Source organism: Cyclospora cayetanensis, unplaced genomic scaffold (genome assembly GCF_002999335.1).
Source record: "Cyclospora cayetanensis isolate NF1_C8 unplaced genomic scaffold, CcayRef3 CcayRef3_contig_120, whole genome shotgun sequence".
In the NCBI taxonomy this organism is placed as follows: Eukaryota; Apicomplexa; class Conoidasida; order Eucoccidiorida; family Eimeriidae; genus Cyclospora; species Cyclospora cayetanensis.
The window spans coordinates 92,618-103,889 of NW_020312060.1; the positions used below are offsets into that span (position 1 = coordinate 92,618).

At 56.7% G+C, this 11,272-nt stretch overlaps 2 protein-coding genes across 2 annotated transcripts; both read right to left on the bottom strand.

Moving 5' to 3' along the window:
- Positions 1-765: 765 nt before the first annotated feature.
- LOC34624315 lies at positions 766-3,534 on the bottom strand. The gene is made up of 3 exons (XM_026336322.1): positions 2,002-3,534; positions 1,014-1,165; positions 766-868 (listed from the first exon to the last, which is right to left on the bottom strand). The coding sequence occupies exons 1-3, from the start codon at positions 3,532-3,534 to the stop codon at positions 766-768; spliced, it is 1,788 nt and encodes a 595-aa protein (XP_026192107.1).
- A 1,409-nt stretch (positions 3,535-4,943) lies between these two features.
- On the bottom strand, positions 4,944-8,010 carry LOC113147073. The gene is made up of 8 exons (XM_026336323.1): positions 7,958-8,010; positions 7,380-7,816; positions 6,933-7,202; positions 6,429-6,749; positions 5,664-6,005; positions 5,418-5,560; positions 5,296-5,351; positions 4,944-5,145 (listed from the first exon to the last, which is right to left on the bottom strand). Exons 1-8 carry the CDS (start codon positions 8,008-8,010, stop codon positions 4,944-4,946), a joined length of 1,824 nt encoding a protein of 607 aa, XP_026192108.1.
- Positions 8,011-11,272: the final 3,262 nt, after the last annotated feature.

The window sequence follows — 11,272 nt, forward strand, 5'->3', positions numbered from 1 at the left end:
AGCACAGTCGCACCAGCAAAGGGCTCACGCATCACAGCGTCCCTGCATACACCCCGCTATGATACCTCCCCAATTTCCTAGCAGCTGGTCCTTTTGAGGAAGAAACTTTTTTGAGGTTCCCCTGTTACTCAAATATTTGATTCTTTGGGGCTGAAGGAAGCGAGAGTAGGGCCCGCACTTCGGACAGGGGGAATTGTGGTCAGGTGCAGAACCACCGGCGAGACCCTGGAGTGTACATACACCGGAGGCCACGTACTACTACAGCCAATGCTGCTTGTTTATAACACGTGTTGAATAACCCGGTAAACGCCAAAGTTGTTTTGCGCAACCCCGAAAAGCGTCTAGAGAATGCGCATGCGGTCGAGCCTCATAAAGGCGTTTCGTTTTCCTCTAGTTCAACTTTGAGTTGTGTAACGATCCTCCTCACTACCGCAGAGGATATGTCTCGGAGCACAGTTCTTCGAGGACAGCGACATCCATCCTCGCAGCACAGCTAACTACGATCTCCGCTCTCCAGGGAGCGAGCAAGCCTCTCCCCGAGTCTTGGTAACCTGCCCTGTAGAGGTCACTCGTTTTCGAGGAATCGGCAGCAGAAAGGACTGAGGCAGTGAGCGAGCAGCAGTAGGGGCATACAGTGTGCGTATGCATGGATTTTTTCGAGGAGGATGGGGCTGCGAGATGGGCAGGGTCGTGTTATGTTCATCACCAAGCAACCGAAACAGCTGCATGCGCGTGGCAGAAGCGCCCACGCAGCTGCAGCAAGCGCTAGTGGGAAGCCCCGTACTGTTTCGCGCCACTGAGTCTGTCGCTTCCGCCTACTGCGAATCTCTCCGACACAGTGCCATGCACGGGATCACGCGCATGTCGGCTAGAGAAAAGCGAAGGAGAGCCGTCCTCAGGCGTCTTCCTTGGCCCCCAGAGAGGACTGACGCCTGCCCCCTGCATCTGGAGCTGCTGCTGCTTTTGCAGCAGCTGCTGCTGCTGCACAGAGGCGATCCAGGAGGCAGCAGCGCCATAGCATGATGGCCTCTCGTAAGGCTGGCGTGTGCCGAGGGGTGTTAGAGGCCTCCCTTGGGGCCATGAAGGTGGCAAAACAAGACCAACGCGGGTTGTTGCTGCTGCTGTTGCTGCTGCTGCTGCTGCTGCTGCTGTTGCGGGAGCTGCTGCTGTCGTTGCTGCTGCAGCGCGTCGCGACTGCGGCTCCTGTGCGGGGGTTTGGTGCTGCTGCTGTAGCCGCTGCTGCTGGTGAGCCTGCAGAGACTGCAGGAGCTGCTGTTCGTCTATGGACGTGGGCGGTTGGTAGATCGGTTGTTGCTTCTGCAGCATGAGCAGCAGCTGCTCTTGGTGCTCCTTGCTGGTAGCAGCCGTTGATGTGGCGGCGAGGGGAGCTCCTGCAAGCGGTAAACGATCACTTTTGCACGGGAAGAAGTCTCCAGGAGAGCTGAGGCTTTGAGGTTCTGCGTCTGTTGTAAGCGTGGAGAGGCTGCCCCCTCCTGCGGCAAGAGGAGTTGGCGCTGCACTGCCTTTGCTGCGGCTGCTGCTGCAGCTGCTGCTGCTAGGACTGCCCACGTTGATGACGTCTTCCTCACTCGGCCTGCTGCTGCTGCTGCTGCTGCTGACGCTGCTGCTGATGCTGCTGATACTGCTCGACTTTTCTCCTGCAGGGAACCCCCCTTGGGTGCCTCCGGAGCTGCTTGGAAGTTTACAGGGGGTCCCCCCCTTCCCCCTTTCCTGCAGGCTCTCTCCCGAGGCTGCGTCAGTTGCTGGGGGGAGAATCGTTTCTGCTGCCTGCGCGAGGCTCCCTCCAGGAAAAGCACATGTCAGTCCTTCCGCAGCGCACTGTCGAACGTTTGGGGAGCCTACTCGCTGCTGCCACGAAGCTCCGGGAGCAGTTTCGCAGCCTCTAGCGACCGTCGAGGCTGCCGCCCGTCCTGCTGGGGGGGGAGGAAGCGCCTGCTGAGCGGGAGGGGCCAGCTGTACAGACAGCTCGCGTTTCGCAGCAGCAGCAGCAGCAGCAAGCTCCTCCATGGACTGCAAGACACAGACGACAATGGAGACATTGTCGCTGCTCATCCTAAGGCCGACAGCCTCGTGCATGAGAGCTCTCGCAGCGGCTTCCGCTGCTTCGCTTGCCGAGGCGGCAGCATTTTCTGCAGCTACAGCCTTGACAACCCCGAGCGCGAAAGACGCAGCTGCAGCGTCGTCAATGACATCGAACAAGCCGTCACACCCCAAGATGAGCAAGGCAGGCTCCAGGTGCTGCTGCCTCGCCGAAACGACCTTCCTGCTGGCTCGCCTCGCCGCTCCGGAGTCTGCCGCAGTCTCTTCCGCCGCAGACACGAGCCGCGTGTGTTTCGACGGCTTCTGCTGCGGGTGAAGCCGGAGCGTTTGCTCCCGCTCCTCTTCCTCCTCCTCCCCACGCGCAACAGACACGAAGCTCTCCGTCTGAACGTCGGGAACGTTGGAGACAATGAGCTGACGGCCTTTGCCGAGGAGCGCAGGCGAAGCCATTGGGCCCAATTTGAGGCTCCAGTCTCCAAACGCCCTCCCGATCGCCAACATGCCGTTAACGCGCTCCCCGATCACGAAGCCGCCGAGCGCCTCCACGCGCTCCGCTTCTCTTGGAGCGGAAGCCTTGTGGTCGGAGGCGTCAGTCAGTCGGCGACAAGATCCGTTCGTGTACACCAGCAAAACTCGCGTATCCCCCAAGTGCGCAGCGTGAAGATCCATGCAGACTTCTTGAGAAGAAGAAGCGCTCGGGGAGTTCGCTCCGCGGCAGCCGTTCCTCTCGCTGCGGCTGCTTTCGAGCGCGCTGCTGTCAGCCGCCGCTGCTGCACTCTCCGCGGAATGCGGCGAGCAGCTCCGCGCGCTCCCGTCTTCCGGAAAAAGCCTCCTCGGGAAGGCGCAGGGGGAGAGAGACACTCTCGGATGAAGGAGACACACACAGGCCGTGCTGCCGCTTTCTCGAACGCCCGCTCTCAGCAGCTGCTCGTCTGTAGCCTTGAAAGCCGCAACAAGCGCCGCCTCGACTTCAGCCTGCGAGCAAAGAGCAAGAGGAGCGGGAAGGGGGAGCAACCCCCCCCCCTCCTCCCCCTCCACCCCCACTCCCCCCCTGGTGGACTGATCCACAGCACTCTTGACGAGGCTCACCCACTCCCGCCCCTCCCTCCGAATGAGCTCCTCCCTGCGCCTCGCAGCTCTGCTCAACACTTCGCTGCGGATGTTCGCGTGCAAGTGCTGCAACAAAAACTCCACCGTCTGCCTGCCTCCATGACCATCGTACACCCCAAAGAGCCAGGCTCCTCGCTGCCCTCCGAAGCCTCGAACCACCAACATGCCGTCTTCCATTTCCGCGCGACGCCCTTGCTCCTCACTCCATCCCACCCCTTTCACGAAGTCTTGAATCCAGGCGCAGGAGCTCTCGGGAGACTCGGGGAGACTCCCTCCACGCAGGGGGAGCGCAGGAGACTCTGCAGGCTTGCCAGAGGGGGGCCCCCCCCGGAGGGAGCCCCCCCCCATTTCCAGAAAGCCCATCGACGCAATGCAGTGCAACGCAGTGCAGCGCAACTCAGTGCAATGCCACACGGTGCAACGCAACACACAAGGCAGGAAGGCAGACGGACGACGGGTTCCGGGGAGCTGATACAAGAGGGTGTCTAGACAAGGAGTCAAGGCTCTAAAGAGCAAGGCTACAGAAAGCCTCCTGCCAGAACGCCGTCAATGGCGGAGTGCGAAAGACGCCTTTCCAAGAAGGACAGACAGACAGACAGACAGCCACACAACTGGACACCCCGAAGAGGGAGGGGACCGTCAGGAAGCCGCTGTGCCGACGTCAAAAAGAGCCAAACAACAAGAGAACTGAGAGCAGTCGCCACTGCCGCCGTCTTGGTAGCCGCTTGGAGACCCCATATACACACAATGGGCAAAGAAACGCTGGTAGAGGCTGTACACTGCGCCTCTCGAGAGCACCTCCTCCGCTGTTGCCGCCCACAGGGCGGCAAAAGCGCCTGCGAGACTCTCCCTGAATCGGGAAATTCGAGCCAAAAGGGGGCCAAAAGACTCCAAGTGTGGGTACACCCCAAACGAGAGAGAGAGAGAGACCACTCACCCGCGGAAGGCAACGGTCCCAGGCTGCCACACGCCTGTTAGAGGGCTTCTCAGGGAGCTGGCGAGCCCCTTCGATGAGCAAAAAAAGCCAAGATATTTGCAATTTACAAATAAAGCGAAAAGAAAACACGCTGCGTCAACAAGAACATTGTAACAGCAGTAGCTGCTGGTAGTGCACAGCGCTGCCGACCGTCGCCAGCCCGGCAGCGGCAGCGCCTTCCTGCCTGCTACGAGGGGAAGCGCCTCTTGCGAGGAGCACTTCCGACGAATTGTGTTTGTTTCTTTCTGACATTCGAAAAATAAACTCGAATCACAATAGCGCTGGCGAGAAGACCCCCGCAAAAGATAGAAAAAGGTCCATGCCTTCCGGCGCAACTGCGCGGAGGAGGCAATATAGACACGTGACGTCCTCTCGGGTGGTCCTTCGAGGTTCTTCGCCGAAGTATTCTTCTGGCCGTGACTGCAAAAGAAAGGCAAATCCAAGAGCCAGAAGAGAGACTCCGAGTCTCTTTCCCCTCGAAAAGAGGCCCCTCCGATTTGAGCGAACCAGAAAGACAGCAGCCACACGCCTGCCAGATACTGGAGCAGGTGCTTTCACGAGATGGACTCCAGGGGCCAAGAAACATTGAACTTCCCCGCCATAAAGGCATGGCGATTCAGAAAAAATAAGCTCACACTCTCGTAGCCGGCTATCCATGCGAGCGATCTTCACATGCCGTGTCTTCGTCCTGCTGGCACCCTGACCGCTTTCCTTGAGGCCGTTTGTTTCACTGCGCGGCTCGAAGAGGGCTTGCGCGACAGCGATAGTTTGAGGCTTCCTTATAGCCATCGCAGCGCTAAGGCACGGCACGTCGAGCGCAGAGACTCGCGTTGCTTGCCGGTCCTCTTGTCACCTCCCCTGACCCTCGGCATGCGCATGCGCCAACGTGTGTCTTCTGACAGGAAATACAGGCAAGACAAAACGAACTTTGGGGAATTCTCTTCGACTTCGCAGCAACAAAACGAGCCCCAACCTCGGGGTGTGTGTTCGCTCCTCTTCTGATGAGAGAGACTCGCGCAAAAAGCGCACTGCATAATGTACTAACCGCCAACACAAAGCACTACCCTCGCCCCAACCTCGGGGTGTGTGTTCGCTCCTCTTCTGATGAGAGAGACTCGCGCAAAAAGCGCACTGCATAATGTACTAACCGCCAACACAAAGCACTACCCTCGCACCAACCTCGGGGTGTGTGTTCGCTCATCTTCTGATGAGAGAGACTCGCGCAAAAAGCGCACTGCATAATGTACTAACCGCCAACACAAAGCACTACCCTCGCAGAATTCACTTCCTTGGCATCCCTCCATTCGTGGCTCAGGCCCTTTTTTCCATTCCAGGAGCTTTTCGTCTCCCTGTCTGTCTGTCTCTTTCTCTGTCTCTCCCTCTTAGACGACCTTTGTACGTGAGAAATAGGATCTCCGCAAAGCTTTCTGCATGCAGAGAGCCTTCTGAGAGGACTCCTATACCTCCCCCAGTGCCCGTGTGCTCTTTGAGCCAATTACTCTCCCTCAGCGATTGCCTGAGTCTTTCTCTGCTTCTCTTGCCGTTATCTCTGCGGTGCGTTCTTTCGGCTTTCTTGTGCTGTAGCTCACTAAGGGGCGCACGGTGAGAGACACCAAAAAGCCTCGTTCGGGAGTGGCAGAGTACGTATTTTCCACCTCGAAAAGCCTATCTCTATCAAGCCCTCCCCCACCCCACGTCACACAAAAGCAGAGAAAGCACCAGCGAGAATGTCTGCACAGCCTCAGGCAAATCTGAGGGGTACGCCTCGCAGCAGCAGCCACTGGCAACGGCCTCTTGTTACTCTCGTGTGCTGCTGCTGCTGCTCGACGCGATATTTGAAACTCTCCCCTTACGAAGCCTATGCCTTCGTCCCCGTTCTTCCAAAAAGCCTTGCTGTGTTGCCACAAGGCAGCTAGCTCTCCCTTCAAAAAGAGGCCCTCGCAGTGAGTAGCAGATAGCAGACACAGCAGATGATTAGGCAGATACACATATATACACATATATACATATATATATATATATTTAAATTTAAATATGAAGGCAACGAACGAAACAGCGTGCGACGCAAGCCCAGTGCCGCTGTCTACAGGAGCCCTCCTGTAGACGGCGGGGGTAAAACAACGCAGCAGCAATAAACCGCTGTTTACTCTCCTCTTCTCCTCTTCTCCCCTTTCCCTCCCTATTGAATCCATGAACTGTTCCCTCTTTTCCCGAAGGCTTCAGCTACGAGCTGCCTTTGCAGCAACAACGGCGTCTGCAGCAGCAGGCTGCTGCTGCCTGCTGCTGCAGACGGAAGTGGTTGCCTCCGGCTGCCCTCCTCCCGTCTCAGCGCATGCGGCACTCGTTCTAGGAAAGCAGAGCATGCGGATACCTTCCAGCGTAATGAGAGTAGACACGGCAACGCCGACAATGGCATCGTAGTTGTGAGGCAACAGACTCTTGGGGTTCCCCTCGAGCGGTCTTTGCAGGAAGACGAGACAGGAGGTGGAGGCAACAAGCGCGATGAGCGAGAGAAAAGCTCCAAAGAAGGAGCAAACGGCGTCTCTGAAGAGAGCGCTGCTCTTCAGCTGGAGAGAGAGGAAGAGCTTGAAGGCAGTCAGAGCTCCAAAAACCAATACGCAGGGGCATGTCACGATAAGCGTCTTGACAGCCACGTCTCGCGCAGACACCCGGAGCGCTGCTGCTGCAGCAGGGGTATCCGCAGCCGCTACTGCCAGCGCATGCAAATACAGAGAAAAAGAAGAATGCAGCAGAATCCATATACCCATCATGAGCAGCAAGACGCCAACGCACCAGGTCGCCTTCTCCTCGCGAGCATCTGCGCTCTCGGAGGCGATAAAGGCGTTGTCTGTCGAGAAGTGACTCGGGGGGAGGCTCCTGCTGCTGCTGCCCTCAGCAGCTACTCGAGCTGTAGCTACACTGTCTCTTTCCGAGGTGGACGCAGCATCTGCCGCCTCAAGAGGGTGCCTTGAACTCTCCAGCGTGTTCTCTGCAGCAGAAATACTCGCAGCTGCAGTAGACGCGGAGTCTTCCTCGTCTGCAGACGCAACAACAGCTTCCGCAACTTCCCCCGAAAAAGAATGCCTCCTGATCTCCTTCAGCTCTATAGCGGTCGGCAAGCCATCCCCTCCTGGTGCCTTCGCCTCCCCACCATCCCCCTGCTGCTGCTGCTTCTCCTGCTGCTGCTGCTTCTTTCGCTGCTGCTGCTTCTCTCGCTGCTGCTGCTGCTTGCTGCGCTTCTCGACAAGTGCCCTCTTCACGCGAAGCGAGAACTGCCGTGACAGAGGCGCTGTGGCAGGGTCCTTCTCAAATCGCCAAAGAACAGCCAACGAAGAAACAGCATCGATCAGCATTCCTGCTCCTAGCGCAATGAGCGAAAGCGAAGGAGGGGCACAGGAGCAGCCTAGAAACACCGACATTGCTCCTACAGCGAGAGAAAGCCACACACACAAGATTGAGGCGATGCGAGCCTGCTGAATAAGCCGACGGCGCCGTGCAAGCGCCTCATTTGCATGCAGCCTTGCCGAAGGAACACGTCCTGCAGTCGGCTGTATCTGCACTTCCACGTGATCCTTTTTTGCCGATAGATTCGTGTCAGACGACTCCGTCTTCAACTCAACAGCGGGAGGCTGGGGAAGCTCCGCGGAGTTACAACAAGAAACGAGGAGACTTCCCTGTGGCCTCTTTGTTTCCCCTTCGCGCGGGAAAAGACTGTCTGCAGCTCCTCCTCGCCTGGCTGTGAGTTGCTCAGCATCTTCCAACTGTCGCTGCTCCTGCTGCTCCTGCTGCTGCTGCTGCTGCTGCTCGAGCTGCGAGGAGGAGACAGGTTGCGCTGCACTGGCCTTGCTCCGAGAGTCTGTCATCTTAGAGGGAAGGCGATGGCGTGGATTCCCCGACAGCGGGAGCTGTGTGGAGTGCGCCTTCCACTACCCGACGTATGGAGGCTGCTGAAAACGAATACGCCTGCTGAAAACGAATGCGCCTGCTGAAAACGAATGCGCCTGCTGAAAACGAATGCGCCTGCTGAAACCTCGTTTCGGAGGGGAAAAGAGACTGTCAGCCCCTTGCTCAAAGGTATATATGTGTATATAGGCTTCCTCCTTCCGCAAACTCAAACGCGCACATGCAAGCTCAGCAGGCAGCACTGAGCCGCTCTTGCTGCCTTCTTCACACCTATTAAAGCAACTCTTGGGAGAGAAGATCTAGCGGCGAAGTGGATAGCCACCAGGGCTTGTGCATCTGCCCGTTCAGGTCTACCCCATGCCAGTGACTCCCAGGATCATTTTCCCATGGCCGTTGCTGCAGAAGCTCGATTGTCGCCGTAGGAACAATGCAATTTGAACAGCTTCTGCGTTCCTGTGGAAACTGGCTTCGTTGCAGCGCGGTCCCGACACCGCGTGCCTTGCTAGGCGGCTGCTAGCGAGCGCAGACGTATCCTATAAGCAGGGCAGGTGAAAAGCAATGCAATGGCAAGGGCAGCGGCAGCACCAGGACCCAAAAAATATATTACAGTGCTGTTTTCAAAGAGTTTAAACAGTTGAAACGCCGATATTCCCTATGTTCAGCTCGGGAAAGGAAGCAGACCGTCGTCGTGTCATGAGAGGCGTCTGTACAGTGGGTAGGCGCAATGCGGACTCCATGACGCCGCTTCCGTTGCTGCTGCTTGTGCGGGTGCTGGGAGGAGGAAAAGCCTTTTGTTTGTCTTTGTGAACGACAATTTCAGGAAGCTCCGTGTGTTTATGTCGTCGTGTAGTGGCGCCGGTTCTGCTGTATACACTGCTGAGATGCCACAGCAACGCGGGAAGCGTCGATGACCACTGTTGTAATCGACACCCTCCCCGCAGCAGCCGAGCGGAATTTGTGCAGCCTTCCCAATACTGGCACTGTTGGTGAAAGCGTTGAAACAGCCTCGCTTGCGGCGGCATTGCGGCACTGTGGCAGCATTTCAGATAAGCCCGCTAGGGCGTGCATGTGCCGGCTACAGGGTTTGCATGACACGCAGCCGCTCCTGCAGCAATAGATCTGGAGTTTGAATCTCTATGAGACCTGCAGATAGAGGCTCGCAGAGGGCAGACACACTAAGGCAAGAAAGCCCCCAGTAGCGGCAGCCAAAAACTGGCATCGCTCTGCTGCAGCACTGGCGCTGCTGAGCCGCATGCTGTCTGACCTCCTCCCATCATCTGGGCGCAGTCAACGCCTGTCGTCGAGGAGACTGCGCTTCAGAAGCTGCGTGTAGAACATAGAGTCAGAGTTGCATTTGCATGGCAGGAGCTCCTCACCGCAGGCTGCGTGGAATGCGAATCCACTAGTGCGCAGTCAGCGTGGAGCGAACGGCTGCAGCAGCAGGAGAAGGAGGCACCAGCAGCAGCATGCACTGGGGCAGCAGCGACATCTCCTAGCAGCAGCAGCAGCAGGCAGGCAGGCAGGCAGATGCCAGGATGAAGTTCGGCAAGAACATTCGCAAGGAGGCAGGTGCCTGTCAGAGACTGCATTTCATAGATTATAAGCTCTTGAAGCGGCGTATCAAGTCGGCGGCAGCGCTCTTGAGATCTCACGATTACGCAGGCTGCGTGGAGCTCTTGCGTCTCTTTTTCGTGGATTTGGAGGGCGAGCTGTCTTTGATTCGCGGCGAGTATGCGCACGAGTTGCAGCAGCTGCAGCAGCAGCAGCTTCTGCTGCAGCAAGGATTTGAGGCGCAGCAGCGCCAGGTGGGAGTGCAGCAGCCAAGCGGCAGAGTTGGGGGCAGTGCAGAAGCATGCTGGAAAGCAGAAGCAACTGCGCAAGAAGCAGCACAAGAATGCGAAGGGGGAACTGTGAGATCTCCGGTAGAAGGGAGCTGGAAAGCAGCGTTGCAGCAGCTTTCTGAGGAAATTCGAAGCCGTCTGTTGGACGTAAACTCTTTGGAAGATGCTCTCGCAGTTCTTGAGTCGGATGGCCTTTTTGCCGCGGAAGCCTCTCTGGATTCAGAAATGCCTGTTCAGAGATCTGCATCGGCGGCTGGCAGGGTGGCTACATCGCAGGCAGATACCACTCTTGCCCCTGCGAGGAGAGCGCAAGACTCCGCCGCAGTCGAGCCAGTGGCAACTGCAAGTGCAACTGCAGCTGTACGTGCAGCTGCAGTTGCCTCTTCAGTGCTCCCGCGAGCTGTTGCAGAGCAAGCGGAGACAGCGGAGTTTTCAGCTGCTCAAGCAGAAGTTTCAACTCCAGGAGCAGCAGCGACAGCGTTGTCTTCGTTGATACACTTTTGCCGCCGTTTGCAAGCCACCTTGACAGGCTGTCGCGAGCTGCGAAAATTCATCATTTGGAATACTGTCGCGATCGTCAAAATCATCAAAAAGCGGTTCGTTGGGGGTGCCTCTGTTCTGGGGAATTTTTTCGTCTGTAGTGTCTGTCTGTAGTGTCTTGTGTCTCGTAGTACACGGTGTAACTAGTCATTGGTACTGCTGCTTCGAGAGCTATTTCTCGCGGCATGCGCGCTGCTCGAGACTTTCTGGTGTATATTGTTGGAGGAGGGCAAGAATAAGCAACACTTGGTTTCTCGTACATAAACGACGCATTGACGCGAGCTGCAGCAAGCGAGGCAACGGGGAAACGACGGCGTATGTGGACGGGGTGTATGTTTATGTAGACGGGGTGTATATGTTTATGTAGACGGGGTGTACATGTGTATGTAGACAGGGTGGTGTATGTGTATGTAGACGGGGTGTATGTTCATGTGTATGGAGACGGGGTGGTGTATGTGTATGTAGACGGGATGCATGTGTATGTAGACGGGGTGTATGTTCATGTAGATGGGGTGTATGTGTATGTAGACGGGGTGTATGTTCATGTAGATGGGGTGTATGTTCATGTAGACGGGGTGTATGTTCATGTAGATGGGGTGTATGTGTATGTAGACGGGGTATATGTGTATGTAGACGGGGTGTATATCTATATAGACGGGGTGTATGTTCATGTAGATGGGGTGTATGTGTATGTAGACGGGGTGTATGTGTATGTGTATGGAGACGGGGTGTATGTGTATGTGTATGGAGCCGTGGTGTATATCTATGTAGACGGGATGTATGTGTATGTGTATGTAGACGGGGTGTATGTTCATGTAGACGGGGTGTATGTGTATGTAGA